The sequence below is a fragment of the Sinocyclocheilus rhinocerous genome, unplaced genomic scaffold, assembly GCF_001515625.1.
Source record: "Sinocyclocheilus rhinocerous isolate Xijiao unplaced genomic scaffold, SAMN03320098_v1.1 scaffold1384, whole genome shotgun sequence".
In the NCBI taxonomy this organism is placed as follows: Eukaryota; Metazoa; Chordata; class Actinopteri; order Cypriniformes; family Cyprinidae; genus Sinocyclocheilus; species Sinocyclocheilus rhinocerous.
Genome location: NW_015654942.1, coordinates 305,247 through 331,346, shown reverse-complemented (window position 1 = coordinate 331,346; position 26,100 = coordinate 305,247). Strand labels below are relative to the sequence as shown.

At 37.5% G+C, this 26,100-nt stretch overlaps 1 protein-coding gene across 3 annotated transcripts; it reads left to right on the top strand.

The window, feature by feature from the left end:
• The first annotated feature begins 450 nt into the window (after positions 1-450).
• On the top strand, positions 451-25,212 carry LOC107717878 (C2 domain-containing protein 2-like). 3 transcript variants are annotated; one of them, XM_016524772.1, is made up of 15 exons: positions 451-765; positions 2,503-2,938; positions 16,540-16,635; positions 18,163-18,282; positions 18,637-18,750; positions 18,887-19,000; positions 19,918-20,011; positions 20,318-20,450; positions 21,314-21,378; positions 21,530-21,651; positions 22,537-22,708; positions 22,824-22,928; positions 23,843-23,970; positions 24,478-24,715; positions 24,806-25,212. In XM_016524772.1, the coding sequence occupies exons 2-15, from the start codon at positions 2,576-2,578 to the stop codon at positions 25,057-25,059; spliced, it is 2,118 nt and encodes a 705-aa protein (XP_016380258.1). In that variant the 5' UTR covers positions 451-765; positions 2,503-2,575; the 3' UTR covers positions 25,060-25,212. The 3 variants fall into 3 exon arrangements, with proteins under 3 accessions (XP_016380258.1, XP_016380255.1, XP_016380259.1); XM_016524769.1 differs by having other exon boundaries at positions 23,840-23,970; XM_016524773.1 differs by lacking the exon at positions 18,163-18,282 and having other exon boundaries at positions 23,840-23,970.
• The last annotated feature ends 888 nt before the right edge of the window (positions 25,213-26,100 follow it).

The window sequence follows — 26,100 nt, the reverse complement described above, 5'->3', positions numbered from 1 at the left end:
TATATATCACCATCTTTCTTGAAAATATAAATAATTGAATATATATTATATATTTATCAAATGTATTTATATTCATATTATCTTTGAAAATGTACATTACGAATGTAAAATTTTGCTAGAATATTAATAAAATAATTCTAAATGTAATATGAAGAGAGTAACCAAAGAACACAATTTTGGCTAATACAGAAGTTGGCTAATATAGAATTAGAAACATTAGCCCAAAACGCAAAATAAATGGATACTTGTATCCTAAAAGTGATGACAAATGGAGCATAACATTCTTATGTTTATGACATAATGTGAATCCTCATAAACATCAGCGACAGCGAGTGCGCTTTGTGGCGCGCACCGCGCAGGCAGGGAATGTGCGCACTGCGCATGCGCAGTTTCGGCAGCTCAAGCGGGTGTGCGTGTCTCTTTAAATACGTGCAGTGCGTACGCGGTGTGTGTTTGTGTTGCTACACTATTTGACAGCTCGACTGTTCTGTTCCTGCGCATTGCCATTACAGACCATCCGACACCGACGGTGGGAGGGGGCACATTTTCTCTTGAGTTGACAGCGCAGGATATTATAAATGTGTGGTTTTATGTAGCACGCTAAAGATTCACGAAACGGAGGCCATGTACCGATCAACTCGGGTTTGATCGTAGAAGATGCTCGGACCTGAAGACTGGTGCTGAAATTACGAAGACATGATGTAGCCATTGAGCTGGTGATCTGTAGCTAGTCAGCGTCCAAAGACGGTGTTTCTCGTCTGATCGGTAATATTTCTTTTCTGTTTTTTTTTTTTTAAATACTGGATATACATTCGGCGTCATATATGCGCGTCCAGCATTTTTGTCCACCGTAGGCTCGTTCCGAGTCAGCTGAACGGACTGATCGGAGTCAGTTGCCCAAAAATGCTGTCTAGTTAGGCAGCGCACTAGGCTTTGAAACACAGCTTTTCGAATGGTGACCAGTGAGGGGGACGTAAACATGCATAATTTGATATGAACGCCATTATTGCATACAAGCTTAGATTAGCTGTCAAGAAGAAGGGACTTGAAATGAATCGCTAGATGGGTCATGATGAGCTGTTTCGACGTTGCAGTGCTGCACTGACCCAGAACACCCTGGACTGTCAGTAATGTGACAGAATCGGAACGGGTTTGTATGAGACAGGCTTCACACAGGACTAGACTCTGCAACCGATCTGAGTTTTCTGGAAGAAGTTGTGCACTTCTCCGGTTTCAGGACATGCATTCAATGTCCCACTTTCACCGAAATGCTTAGTCAGTTTGCTTAACTGCTTAAACTTTTAAGCACAGGTGATAATACTAACACGAAACATTGTAAATCTATTTGATAGGAACACGTATTTGCAACCTTTGCAAAAAGGTTACTACGGTAACTTTAGTTTGGGCGCAAATGGTTAAAGTAGTAGCTACAGTCATTATTGTGCAATAAAATTAGACCACTGTCGTGTGTGTGTGTGTGTGTGTGTGTGTACATACATACATACACATACATATACATACGTTTTTTACGATTTTACAGCACAGTAAACAAATACAGCAGCAATAAGTGTGGTGTTATGAAATAAATACCATATTTTGTAGGTAAGCTGGCCTTACTTCTGAATTGTTTGGTAGGAAAACATTTGCCAAGAATATAATATATATGTAAATAGTAAAGAAACCATAGCTGATTTTCATGAATTTGACCTCTTGTTAAAAGTACAGTTCACCAAAATATTTAAATTTTGTCATTATTTTCACCCTTATGTTGTTCCAAACACATATGACTTTCTTTTTTCCTTGGAACATAAAAAGAGAACAGCAATCAAGAGAGGGGCTATTCACACAGAATACGTTTTTGCATTCAACTGCTCTGTTTTTCCATTGTTTTTCTATTTAATCACGCACTAGATGCACATATTTGACAATAGCGAGAGATGCTCAAGTAAAAAAAAAAAAGTTCAAATTTTTCTTGAGACCTTGCCTTTTTTTCTTTCCACTGCTCTGTGTCTCCGCGTGAACCATCCCTGCTATCAGTGACTCCCAAACATGCCGTCTAACATCTCTTTTTGTAAAAGAAAAAAAGATCTTAGGGGCTGTTCACAAACACATTTTTGCGTTCCACTGTGTTTTCCTTTTCGGTTGTTTTTCTACATTAACATGCTAAACGGACGTGCTCATGTCTCGTGTCTTTTTACAGTATCTCATGCATGATGGCATGATAAAAACGCATCTCTGGACCTTGTGTTTTTATTGTCTCCCCTGTCTCGCGTCTCGCATTTTTAAAAGCAAGAAGCATTCTGTATGAATGGCCCCTTACAGGTTCGGAACAACATGAAGTTGACTCAAGAATTTTCATTTTTGAGTCAACTGTCCCTTTAAGATCTCACTGTTCCTATAAGATGTTGTTAACATGTTTTGTCTTTGCTGCATGGCTGTATATCCCTTCATCCTGTCTTTTTCCACTCGAATTACTCTCTGTCTCTCTCTCCCTTTCCCCAGAGTTCCAACCTTCGTGAGTCAAGATTTTCAACCTTTCATAAACATGAGACTTAAGTGAACAGTGATTAGGGAGATGATGACTTTCCAGGACGTGAGCTGGCTGGTTCAGGTGGCGCTCTTCTGCGCCTCGCTGCTGGTCGTATTAGCCTGGCTCGTTCAGTTCTCACTGGCGTTGCTTCGCCCTAGGTGGTGCACGAGGGTCCAGGGCAAGAGGGAGACCCCGTGGCAGCTGCCCTTGAGTCTCACCCACCAGACACTGACGGGTGGGGTGTGGGGTTCCCTCCTGAGGCTGAGGCTGGGGCGAGACGGGGCAGGGAGTGACACTGAAGCGGGCGTCAAAGGTCTTTTGTCCTCGCTTTTTGTGTTCAAGTCGTTCAGGGAGCACTGGCAGAGAGCCTGGGTCCGGGCGCTCAACGAACAGGCCTGCAGGCAAGGGGTGAGTACTATCTGGAGCAAAATTCAATTTGTTTTGAGACAATACGGTGTAGAAACATATGTAGGAGGGTTTGTATATACATATGCATGTGTTTTCTTTGCTCCATGCATGTTTATACATGTGTAAGAGTATTTTTAGGCTATGCGAGTGTGTGTGGGCATAATATCATGGCCTGGCTACTTGTTAGTGAATGTGTGGGTGTGAGAGTGTCAGGGGACGCAGGTTCTTGTGTAACAACCACACGCTTTCTCTCTCCTCCCAGAAAATCTGCTCTGCAGTGAGTATTACACATGACAGGCCTCAGTCTACTGTCTCCTCTGGGGTTTCTCTCATGGAAGCAAATTTGCACTTTTTTTTCCTTAGCTAATCAGTGTAAATGAGAGTATTTTTTAAATGGCTGTCTTAAACGCCAAGATTTTGCTGAAAATGTGACACACTTATTGCCTACGTGTACTGGTTTTATATTTAAGACGCATACTTTCACATGATACCCGTTAAATTGACAGATTACTTTTTCCGGCAACTGTCTGTTATTCTTACATACATTTAATATTAGCTGTATGCATGTTTTTATCCATATTGCTAACATTAAAGGGTTAGTTCACCCAAAAATGAAAATTAGCCCATGTTTTACTCACCCCCAAGGCATCCTAGGTGTAGATGACTTTCTTCTTTCAGACGAATCCAATCGGAGTTGTGTGTGTGGGCATAATATCATGGCCTGGCTACTTGTTAGTGAATGTGTGGGTGTGAGAGTGTCAGGGGACGCAGGTTCTTGTGTAACAACCACACGCTTTCTCTCTCCTCCCAGAAAATCTGCTCTGCAGTGAGTATTACACATGACAGGCCTCAGTCTACTGTCTCCTCTGGGGTTTCTCTCATGGAAGCAAATTTGCACTTTTTTTTCCTTAGCTAATCAGTGTAAATGAGAGTATTTTTTAAATGGCTGTCTTAAACGCCAAGATTTTGCTGAAAATGTGACACACTTATTGCCTACGTGTACTGGTTTTATATTTAAGACGCATACTTTCACATGATACCCGTTAAATTGACAGATTACTTTTTCCGGCAACTGTCTGTTATTCTTACATACATTTAATATTAGCTGTATGCATGTTTTTATCCATATTGCTAACATTAAAGGGTTAGTTCACCCAAAAATGAAAATTAGCCCATGTTTTACTCACCCCCAAGGCATCCTAGGTGTAGATGACTTTCTTCTTTCAGACGAATCCAATCGGAGTTATATTAAAAATTGTCCTTGCTCTTCCAAGCTTTATAATGGCATGGCGTGTTTTTGTTCAACAGTCCAGAAGTAGTCAAATAAAGCGCATCCATCCATATTAAAACATGCCTCACACAGCTCCGGGGGGTGAATAAAGTCCTCCTGTAGCGAATAAAAAAAAAAAAATCCATAGAAATGCCAAAATGAAAGAGCTTCTTTGAGCAGATGAAGAAATCAGTCAACAAATTACCCTGTAGATATTAATGTGTGGAAAGAATTTCTTAAGTCCCTTGTACAAGGAAAAGACTGTCCAATTACTTTCCACAGTATACACTAACAGGGTCAGTAAGTTTTTTTTTAAAAATACTTTTATTCAGCAAAGACTAATTCAATTGATCAAGTGACATTAAAGACTTTTACATTGTTAAGAAAAATTCTATGTCAAATAAATGCTGTTCATTTAAACTTCCTATTCATAAAAGAATCCTGAAAAAAGAACAGTTTCCTCAAAAATATAAAGCAGAACAAATGTGTTTAACATTAATAATCGTCAACGGCAATAGCCTTGTGGTTATTGCTCTGACGCATAGCGCAACTGTACTCGCCGCAACCCAAATTCGATTCCCGTCTCGAGGTCCTTTGCCGATCCCATAAAAGCCCATAAATATAACTTTAAAAAAAAACATTAATAATAATCAGGAAAATTTACAGACCCCATATTTTTAATGGTAGTGTAAATAATCACAATTTTTAATGTAACTTTTCTGGCAATATTACAACTAAATGTTACATTTTGTCAACTGGTCCTGGCCTCTGACCAAAAATATTTATATTGTTTCATTACCTGAATGATTAATTATAGTACAGCATATTTATGTTGATTATTTTTTGTGATCAGCTCATTATCTCATGGCCAATCAGATACTCTGCAGTTCCACAATCAATCCTAGATATGTATATAACTCTAATTCTAGAAGAAGAAAAAAACACACAGATCACACAACTAGGTTAAAGGTCTCTAACAACTGGTTCCCTCTGTAGCCCTTCGTCTGTATAAGAGTGTGTTTGAGGACTGGTGAGTTGTGTAAAGGTCTCCACTCCTATATTTAACTCTAACTGTATTTGATCTGTGTCTGTATCAAAGCTCAGTCTGCCCGGTAGGTGTACTTAGAAAAAATGAACGATGTCCTTCCATCCCCTCTCTAGACACTTTTCTCAGTGAGGTCAGGCTGAATTGTGAAAAAATGCTTTTACTTGAAGTCTTTGAAGATCAGTTCATCAGAGGACTCGCCATCGTTTTAAGTGATGGCTATCTGCATATTTAGACATGAGCAGAATGTAGAAATGGCATTTTCACCCAGGAGGCAGTTCCAGTCGGGTTTTACAGCAAATGCGAGCCTTCAAGGGATTTAAACTTCAATACAGTGAACTTTGCTCCAACACCTGAGCTATATAGAAAGTCAGGGCGGGGGATCCTTCCATCTCATTTCCTTACCGAGGTCTCCAGCCGATAGTTGTGCCAGTTCAGCAACCTAGTTATTTTCTCAGGTTGTCAAAGTGGGGGGAGGGAAGGCTACAGAATGCAGTTATGCAATTGCTGTCCCTTTATCTTAAATTTCTTCACAGTCAGTTGGGTTCTCTGAGAAAAGAAAGGAGGCAGAGGCTAATAAATAGCCATTTATTAGTTAGCTGTTTAATTTAAGTGCATTTTGCCTGTGTGCCATAACTGCAGCGCTGATTGTAATGCAGTCAGCTGATCCAAAAATCAACTTAACGCTGCAAAGTGCAACGATTCTGCAGACTCTGTATCAGGGAGTCCTGAAATAAGGACTTTTCCTAATGAATGTCTGTACCGTTTAGAATCCCCATGTGGGAGTGAGTCACAGGAGTTGATGTAATGTGTCACTGTGTGTGGTTTTTAGATTTAAAGAATAAATTCACACCATTTTTTTCAATGGAACTGGCATAGGTTATGACTAGCATGGTTCTGTTCTTGATTTTTAAGTTTATGCAAAACGTTTATTTGAGGTTTCATGATCATGGTATGGAAGGTGCAGCCTCCATTATAAACGCTTAGGGAATTATAGTTTCATGACTGTAAACATACAGGTTATAAGTGTGGGATGATAGTTTCAGGTATGCATGTAAACATACAGGTTATATCGGTGAGTTGTGTGTGGTTGTATGAATCGAGCTAATTAAAAATAGGAGTGTAATGTTTTTGTCATACAGTTCTTCCCATAGTTCGTCAGACTACATCATAGATTCTTGATACTATATGTGTGGTCACATTTACCGTTGTTCGGCTTAATTTCACAGGCTAAATCCAGTCATTTCAATAGGAATCTGTGCAGTCTGGAATTTCATGTAAGGGCGAAACATGCCCCCACACAGATTTTGAAGTCATTCACAAAAATTTACCTCGTTTACCAACAGAATGCAGCTTTGTTTTGAAGCGGTGCTTCATGCATTACTACACTACTGACAATGGAAAAGGGACCTTTTTTGCTTGCAAAATTTGTGACCTTGTGCCTTTTAATACAGAATATTTACCAGACGTCTTTCCAAACCCTCCATCGGTTTCCAAATTGCATCTGTTTTCAGTATCTGTTCATCTCCCAAAACCTTTCACACAGTAGCACACTGTTGAGTTCAGTTCAACTCCTGTAAATTTTCTTTCAATTATACAAAGCAGTAGACCGTAAAGGAAGAGCTTCAAAGCGGAGCTGTATCGAAAAGACAGTCATCCTTTATTTGTTTTTCTCCATTTTAATGATTTTACCTTTTATGAATGGAAACCGTTTCTCTGTTCATCTGATAGTTTTAACGTCTGTGATTATAATGTTGGAAGTGAGAGGGTTGATTAACAGAGGGGAGACAGTTAACTGGCTCCAATGAAAAGTGGTCAGGGAATGGAACAACTCTGAATTTAAAGACCTTTTGGATGATCGGACCTTGGTTAGCAAGAAAAGTAACATAGGTGTCAGTGTTCAACTAGGCATTTCAATTTAATCTGCAATAACTGGATCTTCTGTGGGAATTTATAGTGCCGTGAAATGTTAGTCACGTGACTCTCCCTTAGAGGTGACCTCTGTGTGCTAGTTAAATATTCCTGTGTTAGATTGGGCTTTGGGGAGAAGTTCCCTTTTCGGAAGCTTTGATCTAGAATCTTGTCTCCAAGCAGACCGGATATTTGCTCTTTCAGCATGCCATGTCATTGACACCCCAATCCAGCTCAACCACTCATATCAAGTTCTTCTGACCTGAAAAACCTGCCAGAGGAGTTGTTCCAGTGCTTGCGAGGTGTTTTTTGTGTATGCTTGAGACTGGATCGAGAGCAAAAGAGATTGAGCAACTTTCGCTCTGCCCCTCTGAAGCACTGAAGCAATCTGTTGACACAGCAACATGAAAACAGACACCATGGTTCCAGCCCTAGCCATGGCGACCACCTATCAGGTTGGAGATGAAGGAGAAGAGAGAGTCAAAGTCTCTCATTCTGTATTTCTATCTGTTAAACATTCCAACTGTTTGTGCTTATTAATCTAATAATTAATGCAGTTCATAATCAATTATTAGGTAACACTTTAGTATGGGGACCAATTCTCACTATTAACTAGTTGCTTATTAGCATGCCTATTATGAACATATTGGCTGTTTTTTAGTACTTATAAAGCACATATTCTGTATAACCATATTCTACATCCCTACGCAATACCTAAACTTAACAACTACCTTACTAACTATTAATAAGCAGCAAATTAGAAGTTTATTGAGGCAAAAGTCGTAGTTAATGGTTTATTAATAGCAAGAATTGGACCTTAAAATAAAGTGTGACCAATTATCATTTATTTACTGTAACAAAACTATGCTGTAAATATGTATCTAACCCTGTAGCCTGACATAATAAACAATAATAGAAAGATCTTTTTTTTTTTAAATGGAACCGTTTTAGAAATCAAATTTTTTTAAATCTGAAGAAAAGGCAAAAAGGTTTGCATATGTCATACTTTATGGCTAATATAGTATAAGAGAAAAATGGAGCTCATACTCAAGGTGGAAAAATGCACTTCAGTTTTATTCAGAGTCCCAAACTGTGCAAAACTATGCAATTTGGTGCAGTTGCTGATATTTGTATTGCAATAAAAAGTAAGATGAGATTTTGTAGCTAGTAATGTAATGCAGCGAGATCTTCATAACAGTATAGCAGCTGCTTAAAGAAGGGGGAAAAGTCTGGTTCGGGGCTCGGTGCATATGTGTTTGTGGTTGCCTGAGGCATTAAGAGGGAAGTGCACGAATACCACTGCACCAATGAGAGTTTTATTCATCCAGATGGAACTTTGCAACTTTTTAATTATAATCGTTAATATGAAGGTCTCCAGATAGCTTCCTACTAGGAGGATTAACCAGCCATTGACCACTGGTTAATCTCCTCTGCATAATTTCACATGCGGTGGGATTTTAATCTGATTATCGGTTCGCTGACTGTTACAGAGAGAGTGGGATTGCTGCTGGACTGTCTATAAGAGAAGGATTATAGGGAAGATGATGTATAAAGGGTTTGATCATGTTGATCAGTTTTGACACTCCACACAATGTGTGAATCTTGTGTTGAGTAACTTAACTTGGGTGTTTCTGTTTCTATATGAATCAACTTAGGTGGCAGAGGCCTAAAAACAAGTAAACAAATGAATTGATATTACTCTACCAGCACCCCAGAGAAACCTTGATGTCAGTGAGATTTTGCTTACTCAGCTGCAGTGGGAATAAAGAGTTGCTTGTTGCAATTCTGGTCATATTTGGTTAGTTTCAGGCTACATTTCTGTGATGTGCGAGGACTGCTAAGAGGCTTTATCCTTCGTTTGTTCTTTACTCTTTCTTTCTCACCCAACACACACACACAAACTCCCTCTAGTAATCCAGGGATTTGGCTGGGGGGGGGATCTGCACAGCTGGTTGTATGTGGCAATAACAATAGAAGGACGTCCTCTGAGATTGTACACACATACATACAGTACACTACTTGCTAATAAACATTGTATAAAAAAGCACACAGCTCTTTGATCTAGAATGACTTGGACAACTTGTCAAATTTATCAGTTTAATTTGTCACTCTGACAGGATTTACAGAAAGTCATGTAGTCTGAACCAGGCTTTAAAGAAATGTATTCTTTTTTTCAGCATGGATGCATTATATTGACCCAAATTGACAGTAAACACTTTCTATTCAGCAAAGAATCCTGAATAAATCATGATTTCAACAAAATACTAAGCATCATAACTGTTTTCAACATTGATAATAATATGAAATGCTTCTTGAGAACCAAATCAGCATATCAGATTTATTTCTGAAGGATCATGGTAGCACTGAAGACTGGAATAATGGCTGCTGAAAACTGAACAAAATTGTCATCACAGGAATAATTGCATTTTAAAATATATAAAAAATGTACGTTTTAAAATATAATTGAAACAGTTATTTTAAATTATTGTAATATTTATTTATAATGCTGTTCTGCTATAAATATTGCCTTGGTAAGTGTAAGAGTCTTAAAAAAATTGACAGAGCCCAAACTTTTGAACGGTAGTGTACCTGTATGCCTCCACATAGCATTGCAGTTGTCCTTTTCATTGAGTCATGTAGTTACAAAGAATGCATGTTGAACATGGTCTTCAAATGGTCATCACGTGGCCACTAAAGAAGGGCATTTGCCACAGCCCCACGGGCACATATGGTCCATCCAGAGAGCTGCAACATATAGATCTGTCCAACAGTTCAGATCCTCTGGGTCATTGTCTTCAAGAGCAACTATTTTTAAAATGTAATTGAAATACAGAATAAGCGTCTGATTAATCATGTGGTTGAGATTGAGTTTTTTGATGTCTCTTGCTCTCCCAGCTGGCCTGTCTGATATCGTCAATGTTCTGAGAGTTTAGCTCTTGCCAATATGGCACAGACCTCCAGGCATGTGTGTCAGTGTCACCATCGTCTGTGTTAAAAAGAGTGTGTGTGTGGCATCTGTGCATATGATGGAATGTATGATGGCACATTATCATGCCTGCAGTGCGCAGAATAGCACAATGTCTGCACACGAACACACAGGGCTCAAGGTCAAACTAGTCTCGCTATCATCCTTCTCTTTTCTTTTCCTGGTGGACAGACTTGAAAATAAGCACTGAATTGAATTACCATTTGTGGTATTTCCATGACTCAGAATGAAAATAAAACAAGTGCTCTTTTTGTTTGTGCTGGTTTTCTCATTAATGCTGAAGAATGTAAGGATCAAGTAACTAAGCCTTACCTTGCTTCATATTGGCTTACAGAGAAGCAAACCCTACATATACCAGTAAAATGTTACGAGCGACACTAAAGGACTATTACAAGGCTTACAGCAAAGTTTGTGCATGACAGTGTCCCTCTATTGTCCTTTATTTTGAAATGGCATTGCACTGCCTTAAGTTGTTAGCAGCCAGTGATTTAGATTTGCCCCAAGGAATTTTTGGATCCTTAGTTTTGTCATCAAGTTGCATCATGGTGCCTTAAAGAAGGATATTTTTGGTTGGTTCAACTGGTTGTTGTGGTACATTTGAAGAGTCCAAAGGGGGATTCAAGACAGGGTGGCTCAATCTCAAAGTGACATTATACTAATGTGTCTAGGAACACACTCTGTCATCCACATACAGTTGCACACATGCCCTCTTTTTGTGAAAAGCACACACACCAATGAACTATTAAGGGCCTGACTGAGATTAGCACACTACCATGTTAAAAGAACATCTTAATTTACAAGAATGAGAGGAGGAACACATACATGTAACCATGTTCTCTATAGCAGGGGTCTCAAGCTCAAATTACCTGAAGCTCACTTGCCAGGTGGTGTTCTCTATTAGAGTTGCTTGAACAGCTGAACAGTGGTTTTACGGCCATATATTTGAACTGTATACAATTACTAGCACAGTTATACTCTTGACATATGGACTTATGTCTTACTCGGATTTGCATACCACTTTATAAAGTGCAACAGTTCCAAAAGTAAAAATCCTATTTTTTAATAATTTATAATCATTGAAGTTCTCTACACCGCACATTGGATCTCTTTATTTACATCATGTCTACATTTTGTTTATTACAATGAGAAGATTAGCAAGCATGTCAAACGTGGCACTGAACAAAAACTCTGGTGTTATGAGTGGTGAGTGGATTCTGTTTGAAGCACATCTCTGATTGGCCGTTACATTCAGGACATCAACAGATATGTCGTTATTGGCTACATTGCTCAACACTGCAAAAACACATTGCAAATAGAAACCTTTGACGCTCTCCAGAGTGCAAATACACACTGGAGAGTTTGCCAAATATTGTTCACTAATATCAGATGGGGCCCCCTGATTCCCTGGAGCCCTAAGCAGCCACTTATCTTGCTTATTGTTTAGGCTGCCACTGACGGATACTCTACTTGTGTAAAAGTTATGATATTGTGGGGAGTTTTTTTTAATCATTTCCTAGATAAAATCGAACATTGCCCAACACTCCAATCTGTCAGACCACAGTTGCACCCCTGAACACAGTTAAGGCATATCAGTTATTTCTCTTATGTCAGTTATCTCAAACATGCATTCTGCATGATCTTTATAAGTTTGACTTATGTTGAAAATGCAAACTGACGTGGCCATAGTGGAATGTGTGGTGATTTTGTTTAAATGCTTGACTGTGCCCTATGGGTGTGGACAGGTCTTTTTTTTTTTCATTACGGATGCTGATTTCACTGATGGAATCTGAGCAAACTGCTGATGCACAGGACAGAACAAGCTTTCTTCCTCTGTTATGTAGTTGGATGTGCAGTTTCCCCCCTAGAAACTAATTTTCAGGGGTCATGCAGTTGTGTAAAAGTAAATCAAAACCTCAACACTCTTTTTGGAGATTTGATGTGCAAAAGAAAGTTGTATTCCCAACTTAACAGAGCACTAATATTCTTATTCTGGCCCTCCCTGGTCTCAGTGCATGTGTCTGTTTGTAGTGGGTAATAGCCAGTGTCAAATGTGTAGATCACAGCATGATGTTGTGGAAGAGCACAGATGATCATGCAAATGTGTGATGTAAATGACAAGGATTTGTCTCTGTATGCAAATGACACGTATTGTGGTGATTCTTTGCTGAGGAGAGAATTAGAAAGACGTGTTGTAATGTAAAACCATCAGCTTCTACATCAGCACTCATTTGAATCAGATTGCTTTTGTGGTTCTTCTCAGTGTGTCACACTCCATAAAAACGAATCATGGTGGCCGACATTTAAGCATGCAATATTAAGGAAAATCAAAACTGAACTAGTAGTTGTTATAAATAAGTTATATTGCACTTACTCTTGACTATAAAATGATTATAAAAGAATATGAGTATTGTCTACATTTTGTTTATTACAATGAGAAGATTAGCAAGCATGTCAAACGTGGCACTGAACAAAAACTCTGGTGTTATGAGTGGTGAGTGGATTCTGTTTGAAGCACATCTCTGATTGGCCGTTACATTCAGGACATCAACAGATATGTCGTTATTGGCTACATTGCTCAACACTGCAAAAACACATTGCAAATAGAAACCTTTGACGCTCTCCAGAGTGCAAATACACACTGGAGAGTTTGCCAAATATTGTTCACTAATATCAGATGGGGCCCCCTGATTCCCTGGAGCCCTAAGCAGCCACTTATCTTGCTTATTGTTTAGGCTGCCACTGACGGATACTCTACTTGTGTAAAAGTTATGATATTGTGGGGAGTTTTTTTTAATCATTTCCTAGATAAAATCGAACATTGCCCAACACTCCAATCTGTCAGACCACAGTTGCACCCCTGAACACAGTTAAGGCATATCAGTTATTTCTCTTATGTCAGTTATCTCAAACATGCATTCTGCATGATCTTTATAAGTTTGACTTATGTTGAAAATGCAAACTGACGTGGCCATAGTGGAATGTGTGGTGATTTTGTTTAAATGCTTGACTGTGCCCTATGGGTGTGGACAGGTCTTTTTTTTTTTCATTACGGATGCTGATTTCACTGATGGAATCTGAGCAAACTGCTGATGCACAGGACAGAACAAGCTTTCTTCCTCTGTTATGTAGTTGGATGTGCAGTTTCCCCCCTAGAAACTAATTTTCAGGGGTCATGCAGTTGTGTAAAAGTAAATCAAAACCTCAACACTCTTTTTGGAGATTTGATGTGCAAAAGAAAGTTGTATTCCCAACTTAACAGAGCACTAATATTCTTATTCTGGCCCTCCCTGGTCTCAGTGCACGTGTCTGTTTGTAGTGGGTAATAGCCAGTGTCAAATGTGTAGATCACAGCATGATGTTGTGGAAGAGCACAGATGATCATGCAAATGTGTGATGTAAATGACAAGGATTTGTCTCTGTATGCAAATGACACGTATTGTGGTGATTCTTTGCTGAGGAGAGAATTAGAAAGACGTGTTGTAATGTAAAACCATCAGCTTCTACATCAGCACTCATTTGAATCAGATTGCTTTTGTGGTTCTTCTCAGTGTGTCACACTCCATAAAAACGAATCATGGTGGCCGACATTTAAGCATGCAATATTAAGGAAAATCAAAACTGAACTAGTAGTTGTTATAAATAAGTTATATTGCACTTACTCTTGACTATAAAATGATTATAAAAGAATATGAGTATTTTTTTTTTTTTGTATCTTAAATAATTTTTCGCATATTTTTCTTGCATGGCAGAAACTGAAGCCCTCCTCTTCAATAATCATATAAAAACAATTCACACACATACTCATTTCTAATAATTCTAATCAAGTATGATTAAGTATAATCATACTTTTCATTCATTCATAGTTTTGTCCATAGATGGCTGATGTTAACATTGTTTAGCCTATTTTTGTTGTACTGGAGACATACAAAGAATGTTATGTCAAACAACATCATGCAACTGAAGTGAACTGGTGTCTATTTTAACATGAGTTGAACCTTTCTGTTATCTTCTACACAAATGACCAAGTGTTGCCTGTATGAACACACTAACACACACATCGTCATGCTTGTGTATCTGTTGGATGGAAAGATGTGTATGAAAGAACATATGCCAGTACGGTTGGGGATTTGTGTTTTCTCTTCCTCCTCTCCGAGAGCTCAGGGGCTGAGCCAGTAAATGCTACCCAGTCAACATGTCCTCTCATCCCATTGGCTGAGCTACAAAGAGAGAGAGAAAACCTAAGTCAATTATGCTGAGCTCCTCTATTTTCAAAGCTCTGCGGTACTTAAAATCTTACTCTCTGAGATATACATTTGTGTTTTACTCTGTGAGTACTATTTACACCTTGTTCATTTTGCATTGAAATGAACTGTGACCCTTTAACTCAAGGGGTTTGCCCCTATGAGAATGTACTTTCACATTAATGGTCTAAAGACAAGTAGTTACACAACTGTTACATACCAAGAGTTTGGTATGTTGTCGGACAAAATCCATTTATCTGTCATTCATGAATGAAAGTTAAACCCTCCAGTATTTTATGCTTTTACTTTCCATGTGTTCATTGAGTGGATTTTCATTCAAACTAACAGATTTTTGTCCTTTTTAAATAGAGGGCACATTTAAACTGCCTATTTATGTATAGTTGTTTTCATTTGTTTGTTTTAACTTTGTCCCAAATCCATATCATAAATATGAAAATCCATCATATAAATATGAATAAATACGTTTAAAAATAACCTAACCCCAATTTTCATTATTTACTGAGCAAAAATGATTAAGTTCTACACCAATTACTACTATAAAAGCTTAAGATATTGACAATGTGCTATTTTAAATCTAGAAATAATATTGTCAAATTATGCAAAATGTAGTGAATTAAATATTATATGTGTATTTTAAGGATACATGAAATGTAAAAAATTTGCCTTCCAAAGATGTTTAAAATGTCTGTCACCTTCATTTACACCACAACATGCTTTTAAATACAATACTGACATGGAACTCTTCATTAAAAATGACAAAAATAATTCTCCAAATTAAGTAAAAATGAATTGACTATTAAAATACATTGGCAACACCATGGCCAAGTCATATTATCAGAAGGGCAATTACACATGTTTTAAGTGGTACTTCAAGATATGATTTTATGGTAATTGTAGAGTAAGCCTCATATCTGTTTACTTCAGCTTCTAGATGTCGTTTCTCTCATGCATCAGGCTTGTCATCTTCAGTCTCAATTATATATTCTCTTGATGTGACAGATTCATTATGGCATCTTCTAGTCAGAGCATCAGTCGTGTCAATTGTGATGATGAAAAGCATAATTATTTACACACCCTCACCTTGTCTCACAGCACATGAAATCATTTAAGAAGAAAGCTACAGCAATAGTTTCCCTTGTTATGTCCATCAATTACAGCAACAGCCGCAGCAGCATAAGTCAGTGTTCTCCACAGAGTGTTGTGGTTATGCTCAGTCATTTCCATTACCACACTTCTCTCTTGCCAATCACACTTGGCCAAGGTTTCTGCCCTGCTGCAATATCCTGTCACTTGCAGAGGTTTTCTTTTAGTGTGACCAGAGGCCTTTGCTCTCATCATGATCTTTATTTGGGTGTTTTACAAGCTTATATTAGATTAGTGTGTTTCTACCTGGAGTCATGGTGTGCAATGTTTGTTGCTTGATCTCCATTTGTGAACTGTGGAAGTCTGGCTCAAATAAGTACATTGGCAGCTTGTCGTCATGGCAGTCTGCCATGTTCGCCTGGACAGAATGATGTCATATCCTGAGTATGCTATATTCGCTGACCTATTTTTGGCTAGAGATAGTTGTGAATGTGTGTGCTGCTTAGATATATATGTGTGTGTGATTGAAGAGAGACAGAATATATGTTGTTTGTATTAATCTCTGTAATTAGTACGTAATTGCGCAAACGTGAGCAAAATCTTTAAGAAGTTAAAATATAAAGGAACCTGTTTTCTTTTCAGCTCCGCTGGAATGATGAGTGTTTTATATTTCCATTTACTTTTACTGCATATTGATTTATGGCATTTCTTAATTAAAAGTGGCGTTTTTTTTCTACGTCTTTCTTTCCTGCAGTTGCACTTTGCATAATTGCAAGAGATGGATTGTGGGGAAAGTAAAGCAGATGATATTGCAGTGCTTCCTTTGCCTGTTTATCATGCTACTTTATCCTTAGGTGGCTGGGATTTCTGTTTTGAAGCTGTGTGAAGATTTATGGATGCACTATCATCTAGCTGCTTGATATAAACATGCAAATAGACATTTAGCCCAGGAGACATATGTGAAGAGTGATTGCACCCAGAAATGCCTTTTCTTCACTGATTTATGTGCAGATGAACTAACTGACAATCTCCATTTCTTCCCAGAGCTCCATTCAAATCACCTTTGATGACAGTCTTCAGCTCCCAACTTCTGCATCCATTGACCGTGTGACTTGCACTGACCAATCAATACGCAGCATGGTAAGCAGTCAAAGCTTTGACACCAGAAAGATTACTAATTTGTTTGGGCAATCTAACAAAAAATAAATGTGCAAATATCCAAGCAAAGAAGAAAGAAAGACATTTATAATGCTACTAAAGATGCTCTTCTTTTGGACTAAATCCTGAAGAAAATGTATCACAGTTTCCTCAAAAATATAAAGCAACACAATTGTTTTTAACATTGATAATAAGGAATTTTTCTTGGGCATCAAATCAGCATATGTAAATGATTTCTGAAAGGTCATGTGACACTTAGGACTGGAGTAATGGCTACTAAAAAATTTCGCTTTGCTATCACAGGAATTACATGTTAAAATGTATTACATGTTTGAAAAAAGTTATTTTGATTGTAATAATGCAATATTACTGTTTTTACTGTATTTTTGATCAAATAAACCCTAGTGAAAAATAAATATACTAAAATGTATTTCATGCTAAGTACACTACGAATACATTTACATATTTATGTACTTAATAAAAATACCCTGCAATTGAACTTTTAGTATACTAAATTGGTATACTTAAAATCTGCTGAATTGGAACAACTAATTTTGTACTTAATGTACTTTAAATGTCTTGCATTTAAAGACCGATATTATTCAAAGATCATACAATCCTCATCAATAGAGACATTGAAACACATTTTAGGCTTAATATTAAAAAATGTGCATTGTGCTCTAGTACTCCAAATAAAATGTAATTATATTTTTATATCAGTAATTCTCAAGCGATATGTAAGTAAATATGTTAATAGATTTGAACTATACTTGGTATGAAATAAATGTATTTTAAATGTATATACTTATAAATATAAATATAAAAATACTTTTTTACTAGGAAATACAGCCTTGAGACTTCTTTCAAACACATTTAAAAATCTTACAACCCCAAACTTTTGAACAGTATATGTAAAAAATGTATGTATGTATGTATAAATATGATTTAGTTATAATTTTGTGGTGTACATATAATTGCAAGTAATTACAATAATAAATGTTTACAATTTTTACAATAATACAATTTTTTTGGAGTGTCAGCCATTCAGCATCGTGTTCATCTGCATATTCTCTCCTCTCAGTGTAAATGAATGAGAGCAGTAATAGTGCACACATCCTTGCAGTAGTATTCATTTGCACGTGCAGTTATCATATCCAAAATGATTTTCAGGCATATTTAACATATTTGCATTGACACCGCCCTTTATATTTGCATGCGTATGGAGGTAAATTACATATCCATTAAGAGAAACACGCACCTGAGAAGCTATTTTTTGGTTCATTTGTTAGACACAATCTTCATACAACCACATTACTTAGTAGATCAACTCAGACATTATGTGTGCATGCTCTTAATATTTTTTGGATCAATCTGTTTTAAACTCTTAAATCAGGGCCAATGTGTCCATCCTATTGAATTGCATTCAGCATATATTTTGTCTGTTTTTTAGATACCATGTTGTGTCCAACTCAGTCATTATTTGTCAATCATACCCTCAACCTCTTCCAGGTCCTGCAGTGCAATTGTTCAGTCGGCAACATAACATTCCCCCTGACTGTCACTCAGCAGTCACCTGCAGCCGTTTCCATGGATACCTACCAGATCACGATGAAGCCCATGCAGGCCCAGGTAAAATACAAATGAAATGGATTTGCATCTGCGAGTTTGCATCAGTCTGCATAGCTGCACACTCAACTTTCATTAGTCTGACGTCTCCTGCCACTGCTCACATGAATGAGCCTCTCAGTTTGCCCATTTTTTCCCATCTCAATAGCTTAATGTAGATTGTGAGGTTTAGTGGCTATGAATATTGCATGCGATACTCATCTCAAACAAACGACACCACTTGATGCGCAGTGGCAGTGCCATAGTTTAATGTTTAATCTCTAGGTGGTAAAAAATGGAGCAGCCATCGATGAATATATTACTTTTGCAAATTCAGTGTGAAATAGAAGTGAATATGTTCTGTATGGACTTCTGTAGTTGCAGGTCTGTCTTGAGGAAGTGGAAGAAGAGGGTCTCCTTGTGTCCTGGACTTTTTCCAAGCAACCTCATCTCTCTTTAACCGTAACACCATGCCAAAGAGTCCAGAAAGAGGTAAGGGAGTAGTTTTGGTCAAGTAGGTCTTGTTCCTTTCAGCTTGTGATGTATTACAAATTGTAAACGGTATAAAAAGAAACTGCTTTCGCAACTATGCATATAATCTGAAATCTTTGTTTGTTTTTGTCTTTAGGGCTCTGATGTGGAAGTGGACAGTGAAATGATTTCGGCACTGGTGGAGGACACACTGTACACAACACACCCTGCCATGATCCTCAACCTGAGAGCCTGTGTATCAAGCCCTGCGGTAAAAAATACCAGTATCGATTGCTATATCGCACAGTAGGGGTTATGACCGTGTAATGGGTCAGTGTGATGACCAAGGTTTCTGCAGGCCTTAAAAAGGTCTTATACGTCTGAATTCACCCTTTCACAAATTAAGGCCTTAGAAAGGTCTTAAATCAGAGCAGAAGGTCATGGTATTAAATGTTGCATGTTTTGTTTTCCAATGCAGATATTTAAACATGCTTAAAAACAAGATTCATTTACTTGAGATGCAAAATAAAGATATGAAGTCTTGTTTTCTGATAAATTGAACAGAATTGAGTGAGTTTGTTTGGAACAAGAACAAATATGTGTCATCCTAGGTCCACTGGCAGATATTTATTCTTTTTAATCATGAACTCATTATCAATTTCACAGAAAAGAAGATTCATGTCATTTTTCTTTTCAAGTAAGTGTATCTCGATTTAAGAATTTTTAGACGTATGCACAGGGAAACAAGGCAAATATATTGAGGAATAACATCGCTTTTTTGCAATGTTGTTAAAGGTATTGACATATTCTAGTGGCTGGGAGCAAAATAATTTTTGAGCCTTTTAAGTCTTATTTTTTTTGTAAAATTAATTAAGAATTAATGGAGATTGGTGAGAAATTGTATTTTCAAGTGTTTCTAATGCTACATATTGACATATTACGTAATTATTTGTTACATTTTCTTTACTTGGTATTAAAAAGGCCTTTAAAAAGTCTTTAAAAATCCTGCAGAAACCATGTGTGACAGATCTATGTGTATATTTTGGTTGAGAGTATTTGAGGTATGGCATACAGGGTATCTGTATTAAACATACAAGACATGTAATTAAAGTCAACAACAACGAGGAAGGAAAACTCAAAACATGTTACTTTCATGTTATAAAACATGTACATTCTCTATTGTTACAGTTTCCCAGGGAGAAGCAGATCGGTGGTCTGAACTCTCCATCTCAGAGCAGGCGGATTTTGGTGCACCAACTCAAAGCAACCAATGTCAAAAAAGGTATAAAATGATCATGATTCTTAAAAACTTTGTGTTAGAATTAAAAATGTGCCTACATATTTACACAATCAGCTACTCAGTGATTTGCTTGAATGGCTAGTTTACTGTTTTGTAAGGAAGTCTGATTAGGCTGGTTTCACTTTCATTTGACCCCAATTGGATGTATTTTTAGGGCACTTTACATAACAAGAGTTACTCAATTTTGCAGTGGGTAATATTTTTAAAGTTGTTGAATTATCTTATGTTAACTCAGAAACTCTGGATGTGAGCAGTTTATGATGCAGGTTATGTTAATTACTTTTCCAGGATGTCAGACTCATGTAGGAGAGCTTTGTTGTGTGCTGAGTCTGGACACTCCTTCCATTGAACGGAGAAGCGGATTCCGTACTCCTTCCCCCAGTCCTGGAGCAGCCCTGCACTGGACTGACGACTTCAAACTGTAAGCACACTATTCTGCCATCATTATTGTATAGCAGAAATAGATCAACATAAAGACATGAAACTAAATGAATGGAGTGGGTTGAAACTTTCTGAGTGAGGTGTTGACATGTCTGACTCCTAGGAAATGTTTCTTATAATGTCATATTCTATTAGACAGGGTCCTTTTTGTTCATGTAAGTAATTTAACTCTGTGCTGCAGGACTAGACTGATAATCCAGTGGGATTTTCGAACACCTTCCATTTAAAGGTCAACTTCACCAATTCAGTTTGACACAATGGAGTGTTTTCATCAAAGCCCGTTTTATAATGGCAGCCCTTCTGTCATGAATGAAGGTGTGAAGCTGTGAGCAGCTCCACCAATGGCTCTGTGAATATATGCAGCAGCCAACTCCCATAGAAACAAAGAGCTGTTTAGCACATTTAATTAAAGCCATTCCCAACACCTCGCTACTTCCTGTGATGCCAATTACTAGAATGGCCAATTTAATTCTCATAGCCAGTATACAGATTGCTGCTGTGTGGCCAAAGGGGATATACCACAGTCTACCACAATACCGGTGATGCCAATTACTAGAATGGCCAATTTAATTCTCATAGCCAGTATACAGATTGCTGCTGTGTGGCCAAAGGGGATATTTAGTCTACCACAATACCGATAGTATACAACAGTTATAAAATTGTATACAAAAGTTATACAACAGTTATAACAGTTGAAACCTAAAATCCAGTTTCAACTGTTAAAATCAATTCAGTCTTTTAATAATACAAAAAGTCACTTAATCTCTAATGTTCAGTATTACAAAATTAAAGTTTTCTGTGTGCATTTTATATGATAAATCAAAGTCTGTTTTTATCAATTAGGGAAGTAGGACCAGAAACCAAAGAACTCAAAGTAAGACTTGTGGAGAAGAACAGCAAAGGAGAACGTGAGTCACTTTTCAGTGCCTGTCATTCAATAGTTCATCCAGCACTATAAGAAATGTATTGATTTCAGATGATCTGGTGAATGATTAAAGACTGATATTCTCCATTCTGTCTGTCTGCTGATTAATTGGTTTTCTTTTTCCTGTTTGACAGAGTTTCTGCCTGGTTGTGCTTCCTTACAGCTGGATCTCTCTAAGAGAATTCCTAATGGACACCATAAACTGTCCATTGCACCAGGTCATGGTCTGGCTCCAACTGCAATTGTAACATTAGAAGTAAGGACAGCATAAAGTAGAATTCAGGTTTTATATTTTATATGCACTAACTTTCAAAAGTTTGGGGATGGTAAGACTAATCTTTTGGTAAGAAGTATTTTATGCTCACCAAAGTTGCATCTATTTGACAAAAATAGAGTAAAACAGTAATATTGTGAAATATTATTACAATTTAAAATAAATATTTTCTATTTAATATATTTTAAAATGTAATTTATTCATGTGATGGTATAGCTGAATTTTTAGCCAGAAGCCATTAGCCAGTCATCAGTGTCACATGATTCTTCAGAAATCATTCTGTATATTTATATTCATTATAAATGTCTAAAAATTTCGTATAAATGTAACTTTTGATCAATTTAGTGTGTCCTTGCTAAATAAAAGTAATATATTTAAAAAATCTATTTATCCGAAATGAGATAATTCCCATATATAAAGTATACATATGGATGGCATTATTTCCATGATAACACGGCAGTCACAACTTTTAAGACTTCCACCAACCTTGTGTTCACTTTCCGAACACTGATAAGTCCCTTCTAAATGTCAATGTGAATTATTTAATAGAAAACATATCTTATTACAGTGGTCTGCCTTGTGAATTGAATGCTCACCTTATCTCTGATTAACTCGATAACGGAATTATTTCTTTATTTAACCCAGTACTTCAGTTCACACTGTACTTGTTACACACATGTGCTTACAGGTACACACTTAAACGCTCTGAATAATAGTTGTGTTTGTGAACAACACATAGGCAAAGTCAGCTCAAAATGATTTAGGAAGATATCAGTGGCTGTATTAACCCTATTTCTAATTTCTTTAAAAAAATGAACGTACATGAATTATGTTTAAGGTAATGATCTTATGTTTTTGCCTCCATAGCTGTTGTATTTGGAGTCCAGTGATTTGCGTGCATGTCAGAATGCCACTCCTCTGCGATCCTCGGTCACCCCCTCAAAGAAGGTGGACGTGGATCGGACCATCATGCCTGATGGCACCATAGTCACCACAGTAACCACCATCCAGTCACGACTAAAACTGGACCGCAAACTAGGTAAAGCTCACTCAGGAACACTGAGAACACACATACCATTCTGTCTGCATCGTCCAGTACCATCGAAGTGACTTGGCGGTTTTACCCTATCCTATTTCTTCCTCTGTAACTGCAGGAGACTCTCCGTCTAGGTCTCCCTCAAAGGTGGAGGTGACTGAAAAGACTCCCACCGTGCTCACAAATAGCTTGCAGAGCACCAGTGCCAGTCCTACCCCCAGCAGTGAGCTCCACATTAACATTTTTTTTTTGATGCATTAAATTGATTAAAAGTAAGAGTAAAGACATTTAGAATGTTTACAAAAGATTTCTATTTCAAATTAATTATGTGCTTTGAACTTTTTATTAATCAAAGAATCCTGAAAACAAATGTATCATGGTTCCTACTAAAATATTGAGCAGCACAACTGTTTTCAACACTGATAAACACCAAACCAGCATATTAGAATGATTTCTGAGGGATCATGTGACACTGAAGACTGGCGTAATGGCGGTTGAAAATTCAGCTTTGCCATTACAGAAATAAATTACTTTCTAAAATCTATTAAAATAAAATAAAAAAAAATGTTATTTTAAATTGTAATACCATTTCACAATTTAACTGTTTAAATGTATTTTTGATCAAATTAATGCAGTGTTGGTAAGCATAAGAGACGTCTTTCAAAAACTTTAATAAATCTTACAGACTCCAAACATTTAAATGGTAATTTACATCTTCATAATCGTTATAATTAAATAATTGAAAACGTTTTTAATAATTGAAATATTCATGATTGAAATGTGTAAATATGTTCTAGATTTAAAGTTATAAGTTCACAAAATTAGTACCACAAATGTATAATAAATTATTTATACTGTTGTGTATATTATTTTAACAATATATTTTTGTTAATATTATTATAAATTTTTGTTATAATAATTAATGATGATTATTTTTGTTAATATTTATTAAATATAAATATATGATTTATTATAAACTGATTTTTGTTAATATTAAAATACATTTTGTAAATATTATTTATTGTAGATAGATAGATAGATAGATAGATACTTTTTTTTACAGTATAATTTGAATGAATAACTAGAAGGTTTGTGATCCTGTTGTGTTTGTGTCTGTGTGCTATTTCCAACCAGAAGGCACCCTCCCTAATGGGCTGGATCCCGTAGCAGAAACGGCCATTCGGCAGCTAACAGAGTCGGCGAGTAAGGTACCCAAGAAGACACCTACTAAACGCAGCACTCTCATCATATCTGGCGTGTCAAAGGTCAGAGCCTGAACATCAAGTAAACAGACATTTCTAATCAGTGTCATAAAAACATCTTGGTTACAGTGAGGCAAGCGTCTAGGGAAATGATCACGAGAACAGTCTCTTTAGAGCTTCCCCAGGGTAATCTGTTTTAGTCATCTCTTTCTGTCACATAATGTTGATGTAACTCTCATCAGGACACTTTTTGGCTGGGAAATTGTCTCTTTTAGGCTGTTATAACACAGAAACTTTACATTTACCTAATGTTGATTTCCTTTTAAACATTATAATCTATAAGTTTGTAAATCTAAATTTCATCACAAGCTTTGTCGTCTCATATCACATCTCAAAAATCATCAGAGCATACTGATCCGTTTGCCGTTTCAAATTCACTGTCTGACCTGACAGGGTTCACAGAAGGGCTGACAGCGGAGCCGCTTCTGCAAATACACAGCCAACATGTTGTCTTCCTCAGCTGTGCCTGCAGCACATGTACATGAGGAACACTGTGTTTCCTTCCCTCAGGTCCCCATTACTGAAGATGACTCAGCCTTATCAGTGGGCTACGCTGCAGCAATGGACGCAGCCCTACAGGGGGCGCATTCTCCCAGCGGAGCCCCAAACCACCACGGAGCATCCGCACATCAGGAAGCAGACGAGACTACGCCGTCTGACGTGTCCGAGCGACCATCCGTGGATGACGTGGAGTCAGAGACGGGATCAACCGGAGCACTGGAAACACGTAGCCTCAAAGACCACAAAGGTGTGAACTTCTGTGGAATGTATTTTTGATGTATTCATCATAAAATGTCTTTTTATGGTTTCATTTATGTGCATGAATGTTCTGTTTTAGTGGGATTCCTCCGCAGTGGCACCAAGCTACTATTCCGCAGGAAACACAGGGAGAAAGAACCCAGTTTCAGTCAGTCCCACGAGGACGTCTCAAACCTGGGCAATGACTCCCCCACAGCCTCCTGCTCCTCCACCAGCCGAAAAAAGTCTGGAAGCTTCTCCCATCGCCTCATCAAACGCTTTTCGTTCCGCTCGTCCAAGACAAAGGGCAAATCCAGCACAGCCAATGGAGGGTCCAGCGCTACAGATAACTAAAGGAGAAACAGAGAGAAAGGACGAGTAAGAGAGACACGGTGCGGGCACCAGTCAAATGAGTGTGGAATCGGCTCCAAATTTCTCCAGAACTTGTTATTTATGTTATATACTGATTGTCCACAACCTAGTGGGGTAAAGTAATACTTCAGACCACATTGCACCCAGGAAGCCAGCCTTGTTTTGGTGTTTGTTTCTTTTTTGACTGGAACATCATCATTCATCTACTATTAAGCTATTCAAGATGGAAAACACCAAAAAATGTGGAAAATCAAAGGATTTGACTATTTCTGAATGCATCGCTTACCTAATTCATTTGACGAAAAGGATAAAAGGCTGCTTTTGTGGATAATCATGAGCGAACAAACTTGAGAAACTCAAAATGGACAGGTGTCATGCGGTTATTGAGCACAAGGGGGCGACATAGACCAATGACTATTGATGCCTCCAACACTGTCGCTGTGTTGTTTTTCTTATTTATTTTATTTCATCAGTTGCACTCTGGATCTTAATCTGATTGTTTACAATGCCGGGGAGCTCTTTTTCTGTCGTTTTTATCATGTTTGTGTATCGTTTAACGTCCTGTTATCAGCACTGATTTATTTCTCCTGAGCTCATTAGGAGTAACGTATTTCCAGAGTGTGGTATGCTAAGACATGCTGTGAGCTATGTTCTCGTTTTGCTGTTGCTATAGCATTTAGATCAAGGGATGTTATGCCCGGATTTCAAATAGTGGTACGTTTGACTTTCATTGTGGCTTAATAATCTTTTATAATGATGTTTCTATTCGTTTAAGAAAACGGAAACGTTCATAAGTTACTTTAGGCATATCTCACTAAATTGCGTTCGTGTTTTTGGTTGTAACGTATAAGCTCTTCATATGACAAAAGGGATACAGTACAGGAAAAAAATGCATTTGTGTATATTTATAAATTATACCACAAATTATTGTAAATCTACAACCTCTTGAGCTACATAAATCTGAATCTGCAGCGGAGAGAAGTGCTATTTTCAGGGTCCACGTGATAACAAACCTCAGGGGAT